This window comes from Solea senegalensis, linkage group LG6 (genome assembly GCF_019176455.1).
Source record: "Solea senegalensis isolate Sse05_10M linkage group LG6, IFAPA_SoseM_1, whole genome shotgun sequence".
Taxonomy (NCBI): Eukaryota; Metazoa; Chordata; class Actinopteri; order Pleuronectiformes; family Soleidae; genus Solea; species Solea senegalensis.
In genome coordinates, this window is record NC_058026.1 from 6,399,365 (window position 1) to 6,416,994 (window position 17,630).

The 17,630-nt window shown below is 41.8% G+C and overlaps 1 protein-coding gene across 4 annotated transcripts; it reads left to right on the forward strand.

Annotated features, from left to right (window-relative positions):
- The first annotated feature begins 945 nt into the window (after window positions 1-945).
- cep170ab (centrosomal protein 170Ab) lies at window positions 946-15,766 on the forward strand. Of its 4 annotated transcripts, none has more exons than XM_044029321.1 (21): window positions 946-1,140; window positions 1,451-1,529; window positions 3,303-3,390; window positions 4,865-5,012; window positions 5,154-5,243; window positions 5,643-5,721; window positions 5,939-5,997; window positions 6,372-6,543; window positions 6,829-6,966; window positions 7,148-7,585; window positions 7,883-8,253; window positions 8,758-8,886; window positions 9,029-9,161; window positions 10,108-11,583; window positions 11,716-11,959; window positions 12,068-12,176; window positions 12,258-12,410; window positions 12,883-12,971; window positions 13,373-13,466; window positions 14,607-14,658; window positions 15,024-15,766. In XM_044029321.1, exons 4-21 carry the CDS (start codon window positions 4,908-4,910, stop codon window positions 15,272-15,274), a joined length of 4,182 nt encoding a protein of 1,393 aa, XP_043885256.1. In that variant the 5' UTR covers window positions 946-1,140; window positions 1,451-1,529; window positions 3,303-3,390; window positions 4,865-4,907; the 3' UTR covers window positions 15,275-15,766. The 4 variants fall into 4 exon arrangements, with proteins under 4 accessions (XP_043885256.1, XP_043885257.1, XP_043885258.1 ...); XM_044029322.1 differs by having other exon boundaries at window positions 4,868-5,012; XM_044029323.1 differs by lacking the exon at window positions 1,451-1,529.
- The last annotated feature ends 1,864 nt before the right edge of the window (window positions 15,767-17,630 follow it).

Sequence of the window (17,630 nt, forward strand, 5' to 3'; positions counted from 1 at the left end):
TTGGAATCAAAGTTTGAATATGCAGAATGAAACTTTGAATATGCAGAATGAAAGAGTGAATATTTGGAATGAAAATGTAATATTTTGAATGAAAGAGTGAATATTTGGAATGAAAGTGTGAATATTTGGAATGAAAGTTTGAATATGCAGAATGAAAATTTAATATTTTGAATGAAAGAGTGAATATTTGGAATGAAAGTGTGAATATTTGGAATGAAAGTTTGAATATGCAGAATGAAACTTTGAATATTTGGAATGAAAGAGTGAATATTTGGAATGAAAATGTGAATATGCAGAATGAAAGAGTGAATATTTGGAATGAAGGAGTGAATATTTGGAATGAAAGAGTGAATATTTGGAATGAAAGTTTGAATATTTGGAGTAATAGTTTGAATATTTGGAATGAAAGTGTGAATATTTGGAATGAAAGTTTGAATATGCAGAATGAAACTTTGAATATTTGGAATGAAAGAGTGAATATTTGGAATGAAAGTTTGAATATGCAGAATGAAAGAGTGAATATTTGGAATGAAAGTTTGAATAAGTAATAGTTTGAATATTTGGAATGAAAGTGTGAATATTTGGAATGAAAGTGTGAATATTTGGAATGAAAGTTTGAATATGCAGAATGAAACTTTGAATATTTGGAATGAAAGAGTGAATATTTGGAATGAAACTTTGAATATGCAGAATGAAAGAGTGAATATTTGGAATGAAAGTTTGAATATTTGGAGTAATAGTTTGAATATTTGGAATGAAAGTTTGAATATTTGGAGTAATAGTTTGAATATTTGGAATGAAAGTGTGAATATTTAGAATGAAAGTGTGAATATTTAGAATGAAAGTGTGAATATCTGCAATGATAGTTTGAATATATACAGTAATTAGGGTGTAATTTGTATATGCACAACCACTTTCTAACTCACTCACTACGTTTTGTTGTCACTGTGTACCATTACATTACTGTTACATAATGCACTGTGATCTCTTCTGCTGGATGAGCACACAGCGCCACCGTGAGACCAAGACGCAGCAGTGCAGCAGGATCAGGGCTGGGCAGCAGCAGCAGCAGCAGCTCGGTGTCCTCAGTCCTCCTCACACAGAGCGGATATGCTGTTTCACGGCCGATGATCGCGCCTGGTAAGTGACAGGACATTTGTGCTCCTCTTGTTTATTTATGTCTTTATTTGTTTGTTTGTTTTTGAAGAATGGGGCAGTGTTTTGTGCTGCGGCTGCCTCCTCCTCCTCCTCCTCTTCCTCTGATGATGATGTGGTGGTGGAAATAAGCATCACTGTGTTTGTGCGACAAACCCAGGCTCTTTCTCTCTATGTGTGTGTGTGTGTGTGTGTGTTTGGCTGCAGACAGACAGCGTCCTTAACCTAATTTACAGCAGCGCGTGACGGTGATGGTTGTAAAGCTGTGTGTGTGTGTGTGTTTGTTGTCACACAGCGATGAAGATGAACAGTGATGTCCTGCTGAGCGTTTAGGATCTTTACGCTTCACGTGACAGATCAGCATCCACGGCAAGGTAGAATGTTTTTTTTTTATCATCACTGCTATATTATTAATAATAATAATAATAATAATAATAATAATAATATCATTAAATGACATCAGAGGAACTGTGCGGTTATTTAATGGCTGCACGATAAACGCTGGACTCCGCCGTGGCCTAAGATGATGGGCTAATTTCCAGGCTCTGTCATTGGCCCACTGTCAAGCCCACGAGCAGCCGCAGCTCGCGTGCACACACAGTTCATGTGCTGTCATTTGCACTGCTTATTATTTCACTGTATATGTGTGTGTGTGTGTGTGTAAGAGAGAGAGATGGAGTGTGTGTGCAGTCGGTGGAAATCTGGACCAGAAAGGGTTAAGCACAAGCACAGCCATCTCTCCATCTACACTGGGAGAGAGATGACAAGGCTGTCAGGTCTCATTGATGCACAAACAGGAAGCCCGGATATGACAAAGTGTGGTGTAATTAAATCCCACTAATTCATCAATGGCTTCCTCAGAGCATGACTCGGCAATACCTGTGTGCTGATGGTGCAAAGTGGGCCAAGTCTCCCCAGTGACACGGTATATGTGTGCATGGAATCTAACTATAAGTGCATGGAATAACTAATGTCTGTATCAGCTTCTCTTATCGACTGCTTCAGCCTGGCCTGTGTGTGTGTGTGTGTGTGTGTGTCTTCATTAGGACACATTTATGATTCATATTGTTGTGCAGACATTTTAGCAGATACTCACTACTTCAAATGGCTTCTGTGGGGTTAAGAGTTAGTTGTAGGGTTACACATTTGTTTAGGCATGTAAATGCGGTGGGTAAAGGTTTAGGGCAGGGGTCTGCAACCTGCGGCGCTAGAGCCTCATGTGGCACTTCGGCCACTCTGCAGTGGCTCCTTGTAGCTTTGAAGAAAAAACATGTGAAATCGCATGTGTTATTTTTATTTAACACACTTTTTTTTATAGAGATAATGGCTTAAATCAAAGTGTTTTGATATTTTTCTGCGTCACATCCAATGTCTACGTCAAATGCAGTGTTACATAAATGAAGAAATGTGTACATGAAGACATACACATTTGATGTCCGGGCCAATGTTGGATCCACATATTTGGTATAAACAGCAATGAAATGTGAACAGTCTTCTTTCGTTTTGTAGCTCTTAGATTTCATAAATGTGACAAACTGTAGTTCTTTAAATATAGTATATACAGTATGTATAAAATAAACTTTATACATGATATTATCTTAATTTTGAATTGCGGCTCCAGATTAATTTTATTAGGGTGGAGAAGGGATGAAAGTTTAAAACCCAGATATTCTGTTTAGAAAGAAACAGAAATACCTGACATTTAAGATCTGGCAAATGCTACATTTTAAAACGATGAATAAGTTTGACAATTATTATTTTATGATTCCATCAGCTGAAGACTGCAATCTACACGACCATAAACCTGGTACCATCCAGTACAGAAACTCTTTTCATTCTAAAGGTTCCAGTTGCGAGAGAGTTACAGTACATGCTCGATAAATGATTCCCAACGTCATTGCACAATGCTGGAAGAAAAGAAATATGCACATTTATTTAAGCGACCTAAAAAACAACTGAAGGTTCCAATCCAGTCTCTGGGAATCACTGCTCTCTCTGAGTCTCTGTGCGACTTCCTGTGTATCAATATCACTGTCATTCTGACACCGTTTCGAATCATTTCCCCTCAGTCATTCTTATTTCCTCCTTCAGTGAGTCACAGTAAATATCTGATTCCTTCCTTTTTTTCTTCCTTTTTTTTTTTACAGTGGCCTTGGATTCGGTGACGGAGCAACGCGACTCTGCCGACTGAATTCAATTTTGAAATTCAGTAGGATGCCTGGACTTGTTTGAGCTGTGAGTGGACTCTCCTTTCATGTTTTTCTGCTGCATTACAGGCCGAGAGACTGGAGCATGTCAGCGTCCTCGGGTGATGCCCGAAATAGCCGCCGTGCCGTATGACACGCGTACGCGCACAGATGTGGAACTAATGTGTTTGTATGAGGCCGTACGCCTCATTCACACCTGCGAACACTGTAAACATGTATCTTTATAAATGACTCTTAAAGGTCCAGTGTGTAAAAAGACTGCAGATTGTTAACAACAAAGAAATAACACACACGTCGCCTCTCTTTTCCTCTGAAGGTACAAAGTAGAGCACACTGGTCAGTATATAGGTCATGAACCACCTATGTTCTCTATAAATACTGTGCTTCACACATTTATTAGACCACAGTTGCCCTTTTTTTACATGTCTATGATGGTTAATACACCAGTATGTAGAAGCTCTTTCATCAAACTGATATTTGTTAAAATATAATTATTATCTTTATCATTGAATTTCCACATTTACTGTTTTACAAAAAACATAAAAAAAATAGTAAAACACGTTATTATTTCTTGATTAAGACATCAAATTATAGTTATTTAGTGCTTGAATGTATTCTACTCAAGTAAAACTGCCACTATTTTGATAGCATTTTAATTAAGTGCAAGTCAAAGTACTGGTCTTAAAATGTACTTGTTAAAAAGTAAAGTAAAAAAGTAGCTCCTTTAAAATGCACTCAGAGTAAAAGTTACTTAGTTATTTTTTTAACAAGGTTAGGGTTCGTGTAAAAAGGACAAGGGAACACAAATGTCACTTGAATTGTTTTTAAATCACATCCGTTACTGAGTAATGGCATTAATTAAGGTCCCTGAGTGAGTGAGAAAGTTAAAGCACTTTGACCTTTGACCCATGGGGACTGATTATTATTCTGTCAGCACTTTAATTTGTAAAGGTTTGCCTTTAATTAAAACATGGCAAAGTACAGTACTTCCAAACAAAAAAAGCACTCTTAAGTAAAAATAAAATTACAAATTTTAAAAAAATAGTAAGTACAAAAAAACCTACAAAATGACAATAATGTGAGTAAATGTAATTCATTACTTTCCACCACTGGTTATGACTCCTCGGATGTAAAGGTGAATTCAGTTTGTTATTTGCCAGTTTCTAAAATATTTATGTTTTCTCATTTTTATGACTGGTTGTTTTTGAGATTGTATATAACCTTGATAAAATATAGTCTATAATAATACTTACTAATTTTGCATAAATGTATTGAATAATTGTTCTTTTAATTAAAATGTCTGTATCTGTGTAGTCAATCTCCGCTGCCATGCAGTCAGTGTGTAACAAATGAAGGACTCCTTTTCTTACTCCTCCCTTTCCAAAGCGCATCAGGAGACCGTGGTGGCTGCAGCGTGCCACAAAGGATGTTGTTCTTCTCTATTTGTGTTGGGATGGATGACAGCGCAGTCCTGCTAACGCTAATGCTACCCCTGTTTTCAGCAGGATGCATTAACAGCCATAGATCTGCGCTCGTGAGGCAGAGATGAGTCTGACTTCCTGGTTCCTGGTGAGCGGCGGGGGGACGCGTCATCGTCTCCCCAGGGAGATGATCTTCGTGGGCAGAGATGACTGCGAGCTCATGCTGCAGGTACAGTACTGTAACTCCCCTGGATACACACACACACGCACTGAGCTGTCATTCTTCATCCGGCTGGATTACACTGTAGCTGAAAGTGCTACAGATTAGTAGCACAGATTGAAATGATTGACTGGATTCTGTGTGATTTAGTCCCGCAGTGTGGACAAGCAGCATGCTGTCATCAACTACGAGCCAAACACAGACGAACACAAGGTGAAGGACCTGGGCAGCTTGAATGGGGTGAGTGTGTTTAAGATGGGTCTTCACTGCTCAGTTAAGTTAGTTATCCCTGACTTAATAATGGGCATCATGGTTGTTAAACTCAAACTAACCTTATATTAAAATGTCATTCGTGTTTAGAAGTAAAAAAAGAACAAGTAAAAGTTTGAAGTGATTCTAGTGGAACTGACGGGGAACAAAACCAGGCCTTGTTTTGCTGTAGAATAATAAATTCTAAAATCAAGCTTCAGCGGTTTGATTTTGACAGAACAAGTGCTCTTGTCCTTTCCTTTCCTTTCTTTTTGTTTCTTTTCCTTTCCTTTCCTCAGCTGTGGTGGAAGGATAGTTACAGAAAGACAAAATGTCTTATTTCTGTCACATATTGAGTTTACACTGTCACACTCTGCTTTTCGTTTGCAGACATTTGTCAATGATGTCCGAATACAGGAGCAAATCTACGTCACGCTGACAATCGACGACAAACTGAGGTTTGGATACGATATCCTTCAAATGTGGTCTTGTATTGTTGGTCAAACCCAGTGACAAGCGGTGTAAGGTCAGTGAACACGGACACTGTGCCGTAACTCAAGCTGTTATCTTAAACAGCCGTGAATGCTCGTTGCACTCTGCCCACTGCATAATAGATGAAGCCGTCAGCGCATGTTTCTGTGTCCCTGCAAAGAGCTCACACTCTTTTTTACCTTAACCTGCCTCACATACCAACCTGTTCACTGTGGTGCGAGGAGAGCTGCATATTCCCGAGGAGGCCCTCAAGGTCAGTCTGTACAGTGCATGCAGAAAGAAAACCTCTCGCTGAAGTTCTTATTCTAACTGTCAGGGTTGATTCAGATTATGTTATCCAGTTTGTAGAAATATCTTTAAAGGGTGTATTGTAGTCAACAAGAGCAAAAAGTTCTGCTGATCTGGGCGAAGCTCACTTTTCAAGAATTGAAATGATTGTGCTGTTTCATCATAACACGCTGCATGCCCAGAAAGGATTTCATATAGCTCATCTCAGTGTCAGCATTGTAAAAATAAAGGAACGTATTCTGTACATATCACAGTTATTCACCGTAATACAGGGTCGTTTGTTTGTTATTGATCAGTCGTCAGTGTAAACTCTCCTCGCTCTCTTTTCTCCTCCATCAGCATGAGAAACTCAGCAGCCAGCTTCAGCTCAACAAAAGGAAGCCTCCGGAAGCGGGAGCTTCTAAACCAGAGGTGAGACCACCTGCAGCAGCAGCAGCAGCAGCAGCAGTGGTGTGTGAGGCGGCCACCGCGAAACCCACTGAGGCCGGCAGAACTGAGGATAAGACAGCAGGTGAAGCTGAAAATCCACTGGTTACTATAAGAAGGTTTATGGTCATGTAGTTTGCAGTCTTCTGCTGAGTGATTGTTTAGATATAGTGTTGATCAGATTTAACAAATTGTCAAACTTATTCAATGTTAATTAACTTAAATATCAGGTATTTCTGTTTCTTCTTAATCAAACTATCTGGGTTGAAAACTGCTCAGACTCACCAAACTAATCACAATGTCATTTTCCACAGTTTTGTAATACATCATTGATAAAGCAATCAATCTTCTATCCTCTTGTCTTTGCCAGTGGATATAGCGCTGTTGCACAGGGGCACCCCCCTCTATGGTCAGCCTGCGTGGTGGGGAGATGGAGACGCTGACGCCCAGCAACCAGGGAGGCCAGAGGAGAAGAACTCAGACCGCAGGAGAGAAAAACCTGAACCAGGTATGAATACTGTATGGAGATTAAAGAGATAAAGATGCTAAAAGGTAACCAGTGTTTGTGAGCTTGTAATGTAACTGAGGCAGTGAAAAATCTACTGGGGGGTTATTCAGCCCTGCAACTTCAAAACGACCACTTTTTAATATGTTCTATGTTTGTAAATGGCATTTATTATCTGCTTTAGGTGAGTTCCCAAACTCTGCTGTACAAGGAACCTCCAGTCAGGAGCCGAGCTACTTTGAGATCCCAACCAAGGATAATCCCTCAGCGAGTAAAGTGAGCTGCGAGGCGCCAACACGAGAACAAGAGGCTGGTTCTTCTGCGGCGGCAGAGGCCGCTCATGGCCACGCCTCCTTCACAATTGAGTTTGACCCTGGGGCGTCGAGCAAAGGCTCAGTCAAAGACCGAATGGCGAAAGTGGGGCCAGAGACCAGGCCACGTCCTAAGCGACCTGTGGGGGAGGAGCTGAGCCCACTGCAGACGGCCATGGTCGCGGCCGAGGTCAAAGTTGCCGATTGGTTGGCCCAAAACGAGCTGCCACTGGCTCTTAAAGAGACGGTTGCCGAGGACGACGGGGAAAGTGTGAAGAGTGATGTTCCAGTACAACTGAAGAGTCTTAAAGGTGCATATACACACTCATGACCCACTTCTTTAGGTATGATGTGGACTGAGACCTGTGAGTGAGAGAGAGGAGGAGGGAGGGAGAGTGCAGAACAGTGAGGGGCGTGGTCTGTTACTGCCTGTGTTTTAAAAAAAAATGGGAGAATTTTGGGTCAATGAGCCTCAAGTGATGAAAGAGTGCACCAGTGATGAAAACATGGACAAAAATAGCTCATTTGAATGCAGTAGATTCACATAGCCACAGTAAATTTGTGCTTTCTGACCATTACCTGCCTTTCTGCTCCCACTCCCACGGCAGGAAGTAAACACGAGGATGGCACACAGAGTGATTCGGAGAATGCGCTCGGAGAGCAACGCAGGGCCACGGCACTTGATGAGCGCGCGTGGGGCCTTTGGGGCGGCGCGGGGATGAAGATCAGAGAGGGTCGTGCCAACGTACCCGAGGGGCTCTTTGCAGAGGAGGACAGCCCTGCGCGCCGTCGCAAAACGAACACTTCCAAGGTGGCAAGTGGATTTGTGGAAAAGCGGCGTGGCTCTGCACCGCACCAGCAGAGTGGCCGCGAGGAGAGCCATCTCCACAGAGACGATTACAGCGACAGAGGGACCTATACCATAGAGCTGGAGAACGGAGACAATGAGGAGGAAGAGGCCAGGAAAATGATCGACAAGGTGGGGATTAGGAAAGTTGTTATAACTTGTTGTAAATATCCACTGTCAGTGTAAACTGGGAAGGACATAAATATAGGATAATACAGTTAATAATTATATTAAAGACACAAAACTGAAAGAAATTAAGATGTTTCTTGAATGCATCTCGTTTGCATCTCATCATGTTTTCTTGGAGTGGAGAGTTTGCCCTGGGAATTAAAAATTAAAACTGATACTACTGATATAAACTGTATAATGGAAAATGGGCTAAAACACTAAAGCCTTTTTCTTTCAGTGAAGTTTGTTGGTTTGAAGAAAGCAGGCCACTGCTGGACTGTGTTGTAATTTTGCATCCTCGTGGAGGAGAGATATTTGGCCTGTGTGTGACAGCAGGGCAGGATGTGTTGGGGGATTGGAGGTTTGGGATGTTAAACAGATAATGCTATTGAACATACAAATAGCATTTTTACTTGAAATGCCCGTCCCCCATCGCTACATGAATGCTTATGCTTGTGTGTGTTTCAGGTGTTTGGTGTGGATGAGCAGGAGGGTGTGTGTGTGTCGAGGTTAGCAGGTCCTGACCAAAGAGAGGGATTCACCTCTCAGAGGTCTGGAGCAGGAGAAAGAGGAAAAGCTGGACACGTTGAGACAGAGGTGCAAACAGCTGAACACATTTTTTTTTTCAAAACAAAACAAAAAAACGTGCTAGCTGAACTGAAAAAATGGCACTCTGTCTTTTATAGTGACTTTTAAAAGCAACAAATGACTTTCTATCGGTTATGATGTCTTTGTGCAGGTACTGGCTGATGAGCTGGTGGTGGGGGGCCCGCGCTGGGTCTCGCAGTGGGCTACTCTGGCTGCCAGTCACATCAGGACAGACCCTGAGGGGTCAGGAGGGGAGAGTCACATGATGGTGGCAGAGGACAGAGGTACTGAGAGAAAATAATCTCATGCATGCTCATTAATCTTATGCTGCATCGATTGATTCGTTTCATTTTTTACTGTGGACTGTTTTCTTGTTTGATTAATATTTGATTAGGCTTGATTGGACTGTGAAGCACTTTGTAACATTTGTTAAGAAAAGTGTTGTTATTATTTTTATTTTTAGTAGTAGTAGTATAAATCGAGTCCATAAATTGTCACAAAAGGTTAAAAGATATGTTGATCTGTGTTTCTCAAACCTCAAAATGATGACACCCTCAAATATCTCAGAAAACGTATTCTCATAGTAGCAAAGAAACAAGAGCTGAAATGAAATAACTTGCAAACATTGATTTGTCAGCACAATTGTGACATTAGCTCAAATCCAAGCCAGCAAATCAGAAAATAACGTCCAAGAGTATTTAAATTGAGTCACCTTTGTAATGTATTGATAGTTTAATATTATGTGGATTCAAAACAAGGTAAGAGAAAAAATTGACTCAGTCTTCTTGTACAAATGAAAAGTTGCACCCTTGTTCAATTACACTCACTTACTACAGTACTTCCTCACTCATAAGACCATTCGACTAAAGTGGTAAATGTAAGCTCACTGTAGATTAACTGCTGTGTAATCTATTCACATAGTTGTCTCTATGACATGGTCTAAAATTAATTAAGTCTCACTTAGGGGGAGTCACATTAAAATGTCTTCACATAGTGTACTATTGTCTACTATAGGTACACTTATTAGCATACTGTTGTTTAGAGGGAGGTGAACACATACACAGAGGATTATGAAGATAAGAATATTATGAATACAGAGAATAAAGTGAAACCTCTTAGTTCATGTGGTAGAAAGTGAATCAGTGCATCTCCTCTACTCTCAAACCAATGATATCTAATGCATTTGTCTAAGGACTCTCTTTACTCACAATCAATTGTCTCCTATTTCAGCTGAAATAAGTGAGTCCAGACACTCAGCCTCCTTGGCCTCCTCAGGCTACATAGAGCGTAAGAGGAGAACCTTACCTCAGCTGCCTGGTGAGGAGCTCAGCCTGGGAAGGAGGACTCCAGGCTCGGGCCTGCGCACAGACATGGGCGAGAAACAGGACACTGAGCTGCAGGAGAAAGAGACCAAGGAAGAGAAGATGGTGAGGGGGAAAGATAGGCCTGGACATGCTACAGGAGGTATGAGCAGTCATGGTGGGAGCCCAAATCGCTCCTCACCAGCCAAGTCACAGGACAGTGGTGGTGGGAGATCGAGTCAGTCAGGTGTGCTGACCAAGCTTCCCCCTCGTCCCCTGACCAGCGGAGAGAGGAGAATGGACGAGGCACGGAGGAGGAAAAAGGAAGACGAGAAGGTCAGGGAAAGTGGTGGGAAACCGTTGTTGAGGCAGGAGAGTTTTACTGTGGAAAAGCCAAGTTCCAACGTGCCCATTGAGCTAATACCACGTATTGATGGCTTGACAGGCAGCAGAAGTCAGAGTAGGGAGACTGGCATTGACAGCGTCACACTGCAGAAGGACTCTGAGGCTGTGCAAGCCTTTTTAGAGACCACAGTTTCAGATCAAGGTGATCCACCCAGTCAGTCCATCGAAGGATCAATGTCTCCCGAGTCAGACGTGGACACAACAAGTACAGTAAGTCAGGCTGATGGCGCAAGGAAAGTTGTCCAAAGACGCAGGAACCTCGCAGGACAGCACAAGGAGAAAACGGTGCTGTGCTCCTCCGGCAAGGGGCCTACTGGGGCCAGAGAGACCCAAGACAGAAAGTCTAAGACCAGAACTTCTGTTCCACCACCACCCAGCCGCCCCTGGACTTCTCTGGATCTCACTGATGATGACGTCAACTCCAACTCACTCCTTTCAGACTCACAGCCCACCTCCACACAGGGCTCTAGAAGCTCACACACCAGAGCCCAAACAGGGAGCACAACAGTGGGCGCAAGCACAAAGTCGAGTCGAGCTAAGATCACCCAGGCTCCTGCCTCTTCTGCAACCAGTAAAACTGCCATTGCCCCCAAGCCCAGGCCCACCAGGGCGTCCCTGCTGAGACGAGCCCGCCTGGGGGAGTCATCGGACACTGAACCTGCTGATCTCGACAGGATGTCAGTAGCATCAGAGGCCTCCACAGCAAGTTCCACATCCAGGACTGGGATGGCTAGAAGGGGGATGTCCAGGATAGAGGCCTTGGCACAGCCGAGGAGGCCGAGGGTCGGCTCCCCATCAGCACAGAGTGACTCAGAGGCAACTGTGACAAGGAGTAGAGGTCTGGGGGCCCGGAGTGTGGCAGGAGATTTTGCTATCAGACAAGGACTGAGAGGATCCAATGCAGGTTCAGTGTCTGGACAAAGAGCCAGAGCGAACAGCGCCTCCAAGCTGCCTGACAAGAGTAAAGGCAGCTCCACATATGGACATGTCACTTCTGCGTGTGAGTACAGTATTGTATCTTCATGAAGAAATTATGTTCACTCAATATACTTCATTTTTGATTGTCCAAACTCCGCTTTAAGTAATTCATATTTTTATGTCTAAAATCTACTGTCTCTCTTTCCTTTCCTAGCTGGAACTCGATGGCGCCGTGTCCCTGTGGACTATGCCTCCACCTCAGAGGACGAGTATGGCTCTAACCGCCACATGTCCAAGCAGGGCCACCCACAGCCGTTTCTGTCCACTCGAGTTGCCCAGCTGGGAGGTTCCGCTCCGGCAACTCCTCATCCTGCCGGCCTGACGCCCCTGAAGCAGCAGTCCAGGGAACAGGACGAGTATATGAGAGACTGGACGGCACACAGTGAGGAAATAGCCAGGTACACAAGTGAGAGGCAGAGAGAGAGAGAGTGATGAGTCATGATAACGCTATTTAAATACACCTCCTCTGCTACTTTTACATTGGTTGTTTTGTGTTTGTTCATTAGGATTAGTCAAGACCTTGCCAAAGACCTTGCCATGCTCGCCAGAGAAATCCATGATGTGGCAGGAGAGATCGACTCTGTCAGCCCTGCAGCCACCGATCCTGGAGTTTTGGTATTTTCAGCACAGAACACGAAACATCTTCTTTTCACCGAGAAAATAGTTTACATATCTGATGTTTAAATTGTGTTTCAGTTGGAGGAGACTGTGTTTGATTATCCAGGCGGTCCGTCCACAGAGGACAGCAACATTCTGGGATCAAGCGGGCGCTCTGTGGAGCTCCGGCCCCACGGTTCCCGTGGGCGCGGCTCCCGCTCCATCCGCCGCCAGACATGGAACAGAGAAGATGTGAGTCCGCACTTCTCTATGCAGCACTGATCCATACTAAAAAAAAAATATATATATATATATACATGCATTCTGCATAAGGTTGTAATAGAGTGTGGATTTTAGATGTTTTTCTCTATTGATTCTTATAACCAATGTGATCTGTGCAATAATGTGAAATAACAACTAATTCAACGAATTAGGGATGTAAACAGTAATGTACAGTGGTTAAAGATGTCAGCTGTATACAGTTGTATAGTACAGTAGCCAAAGAGTCTGTACCACAGAGAGCCACTAGAGGGAGCTTTGTATGTGCCTTTGTTCCAACTAGTGTCACTTCTCACCACACGAATACCTGAACTAATATTTTAATAATTATGGATATCATTTGCATAAAATTAGTCCATTAGCTTGTTACACACTCTAGTTTCTCTTTAATGTTACACAATCTGCATTACTCAGTCATTACTGAAGTGTTTCTTCACATCATCAGGCGGTGTTAGACAGTTTACTGTTGGCGTCTGTGACTCAACTGTCAACCAGGATACGTCAGTCTGTTGACAAAACAGCCTCCAAAATCAGGTGAGCCCCGCGCCGCATCGCTGTCATTGTAACGTAACAATACATAGTGAACTAAGAAAACGGCAAATGTAAGTAGAGTTGAGTTGCCAAAATAGGACTGCACTGTATATCGTTTAAAAAATCTGTGTTTGTTTCATGTTGGAACTAGGCCAACTAGCAGAGTCTGAGTGGCACATCACAAAGGTTTACTCTGACAAGCGGCTTCATATCCTATTATACCTCAGAGAATAACAACTCAGAGGCCTTTTGTCAGTCCAACACTCTGCACACGCACTGCTGAAAATTAAATCATTTCTAAGTCAGAGACCAAGAGCACCAGTCAAACAGTGGGAAGCTATTATTAAAAAAATATCAACACATCTTTTCACTTTCATCTATTTTTGCAACTGCCTGGCATCTAGGATCCTCTTTAAGGATAGAGAACGGAAATGGGAAGAGATTGAGATCAAACTACAGGCAGAGCACGACTCCTTACTACTCAAGAGCTCCAACAAGGTGAGGAACATGTCTACTTCTAAGTTCTGGTGAAGCACACAACATATCAATACTTAAATGCACACTTGCAGCATGGGTCAGAGTTAGCCTCAGTCTACCTTTTGCCCAGACCAGACAACAGCTATGACATGTAATTACTTAAGTGTATAGTAAAGGTAGGGTTGGAGATCCTGGAAAAACAGTAAGAGCAGGGCTACATTTTGAATTCATTAGTCTTCAGACTTCCCTCCGAAGCTACACCTCCAGAGCAGAGGAACAAGCAACGAACACAGATTCGCAAGCACTGAGCAGCATCTGTAACTTTTAGTACTTTTCGGTGACGCTAAGTTTTTGTTCAACTGTCAATATGATGACGAAAAACAACAAAGGCTCTCAAAAGGATCACAAAGACATAAAGTTATGGCATCACTTTGCAGCCTTTTCAAACGTAGCACTGATCTTACTGTGGAGCAGACAGATAATAAGATAATAAATATGATAAGATAATAAATATGGTCTTGTTAAATAATAATAATACTAAATCTCTCTACAACCATGCAGGGAAGTTTATTGTGAGGCATTTTAATTATTGGGGTCCTGGAAGGTTATTCTTTTTCCCCTTTATTTTGGCGTAAATTCATCCAAGAAGACAACTTAATACATCAGAAGTACTTAACGGATTTATTTGCATAGAAACAGAATAATATCGCCACAAAATCCGTTCCGACAAAGCGGGCAATATCTGATTACTTACTGAAGCAATCACAGTGAGTGCTTACAGAATTATATGGCTGACTGGGGATCAAATCCAAGACACATTTTTGGAGCGCAGCAGATATGGATACTTTGACAAAGAAGAAAGACTCGCGGGCTGTTATGTGGGTGTAGAAAGTCAGAGTCACCCAAATTGTTTGCCTCTCCCAGTGGCAGGGCCATAAATTGTTCCTTTAACTCAGTCTGAACTCATTTGAACCCGGGAAGAGATATGTATTTCCACAGCACAAGTCACATGGATCAGAAAGCAGTACCGAGGCACGGCTCCAAACGTGTTCCTGCAGCAGTGAAGAACTGAAACACGTTTGTTTATTTGTAGTCTGTGTGCTCACTTGCTTATTCACACCAGAGAGCGGCCTTCATTTCTCATTTATGTTATTTTAACAGGAGATTTCAACCGTTCTTCAAGACCTGAAGAGAGTGGAAAGACAACTGCTAGGTATGTGACCCTTCCTTTGAGGATTTAGATTAAAAAATTATTCTGAAGTTCACAGACGTCACCAGCAACCAGGCTCCTATAGGATGATACCAGCTGTCAGTCACACATATGTACCCTGCTCATATTTTCTATTAAATGAAAACATAATTTGCAAAATGTACATCTTCTCTTATTGAAGATCTGAAACTGGTGATTCAGACAACATTTTCAGGAAAACGTGTACTCTACGTTATCTTATGAAGGGATTTAAGAAGACTAAGTCTATTTTTGTACCCAGTCAATGGTCTTAACCAATCATTTTTTCTGAAAATGAAATCCAAACATGCTCATTTTAATGGATGGTATCGTTATTATTTTTGATCTAGTCATCGACACAATGGTGGATCCGGACGGCACCTTGGATGCCCTGTCCATCCTGGGCATCACCAGTCCTCTGGCTGACCACAAGCTCAGCCCCGGGACTCAGCAGGCAGCTTTAGTGTCTGAAGCCTCCACCTGCACCTTCTCAGCCTCCAGACCTGAGGGACTGACCTCTGAACCCTGTGGACTGTCAGGCCAGGCAGAGGTGGCAGAGCGAGACTCTGGGCTTCAACACAGCTCCATAACTAACAACTGACACAGTGTGGACATAAATCAGAATGCATTCTTTATTTATTTAAGACATACCCTGAAGCCCTTGGAGCAGACCTTGATATGAGGTTTTTAGTATCTGATTTAGGTGGAGATGAAGGGAGGTGGTGCCTATCCTGTGGTAAAGACTGACTGTCCTGTCTGTCAGTTCAACTGAATCATGGTGGGACCGTTACAGTCCACACTCTGGACTTAATTGGTGAGTTTATGAAGAAACTATGACATAACATACAGTAACCCATACGTTTTTTATTTTATTCTTCGGCTCATCCTGATTATCCATTTAAGAGATGGTCAGATGTGGTGTACGGCAGAGTATTAGGTCACAGTAAATAAGTCCGAATTCTGATTTTCTTGTCAGAGAAATTTCTCTTTTCCGGTAAAATAAATAAACAAAACAGCATGAATTGGACTATCTTTAATCTGAGAGAAATTCTGACTATAATCTCAGAATTCTGATTTATTTTTGGTAAAATAAGAATGGAAAGAAAGAAAAAGTAAATACAACAGCATAAATTCTGAGATTAAAGTCATAATTCTGAGATTAAATGAAGTCATAAAGAAAGTATCATTCTGAGATGAAAGTCATAATTCTCAGATGAAAGAAAATCAGAATTCTGAGAAAAAAAAGTCAGAAATCTGACCTCGTTTAATGTCAGAAAAATGTTTACTTTAATCTCAGAGTTCTTTATTTCTGGTAAAAAAAAGAAGTCATAATTCTGAGATTTAAGAAAGAATTAAGACTTTAATCTCTTTTTTACATGTGGCCCACATGCTCTTCCATAGATGTGAACGATGACAGGGAGGTAATATTAAAAATGAATTTTCCAAACTCTTGATCTTATCTCCAACTCTTAAAAAATCTTGCAGTTTACACACAGAACTTCAAATATTTAAATACAAATCACAGTCCTAAGACTAATATGAAGGCCCAACCCAGAAATGTGCAATTGTGTCAAAAGGATATATAAGAGGTGTATATGTGTGTGAAGTGGGTTTTTTTGTTTGTTTTTTTATTTATCTTTCCATAGAATTATTTATATAATATATATATTGTTGGCCTGCTGCAGTTGCAATCCCCAAACAGAGCCCAGTAATGATTTTCCTCCAGAAAAGGCCATGTGCTTTTTTGATGTGGAAAAGAACTGGGTATGTACAGTACGTACTTGTTTAAATGTTTATTATAGCTTAATTAAAAAAAAAAAAAATCCCATTCATGCCTTTTTTCCCTTTTTGGTGACGTCATTTGAGACCAGTGTATCAAAGATAGACCCTGTGATATCAAATGTAGCTTCCAAATGTATTTTGTCACAAGTGCCCTGGATCAAACAATCATTATGGGATGCCACAGTGTATAGGAGTTGGAGGTACAGGTGAAACTTTGCACATTACAAAGTGGAAATTATGTTAACACTCATCTCTGAGGGACCAGGACACGCTGTTCCCCTGTGATGCTCCTTTCCCCCCATTTTTGTCCTCAACCAAAAACAAAACAGGGTGTAAAGCCAACTGTCTGTTGATGAATGGTTTGTCAGTTTACTTTTTACAAAATGTTGTGTTTGAACCAGCATAGACAGGGGCTTCCTTTTAAGTCCTGCGGCTGCATTTAACCACTATAGCGATGCAATGGTAGGAAGCACGGTGTTATGACCCCCCAATGTCTTGCCTCATACCAGTGTTTACACATGAATGTAATCTGATCAGAACTGTTGAAGTCATTTTAGCCAAAACAACTTTAATAGAGACGAATAACTGCATTTTTGTGCTCGGCACCTACTTTACGTTCGAAGTTGACTTCTTTTGTTTGTTTTGTATGAACTTTTTTGTTTTGCATTATTACTTTGTAATGATGTTAGGTGCAATGTTGACCTCGCAATACCTGTGTCTCTTTTCCAATAAAACGCATGATAATCCTGTGCCTTTTTAATTTGACAACAGTTTTTTTTATAAAAAAAAAACTTACAGTGCTTAAATGTTAGGGTATTTCAGTTTTTTACTTCATATTCTACAGATAGTAATAAACAGAGGACTCCTCACTTTTCTAAATTCATCAGGGAACTATGGTGGCCCTCTCGCATACCAGAGTAGGGATGAGAATCAAGAACTGACAACAACTGACCGATTCGATCGGAATTGTACGCCACCAACGTTATCGATTGTTCTTAACGATTCTCTCATTTCACTGCACGACGTTTTTTTCCGGTTTCCCCGAAATTTTGCGTCGCGGTACATTTACGGTAATTCCCACCCTGCAGAGGTCCTTGAACGCACCGTCGACGTGCCGCTCGGCTCAGAGTGAGCGTCTGCTGAACGATCTCTGCGGTGTGTGTGTGTCCATGAAG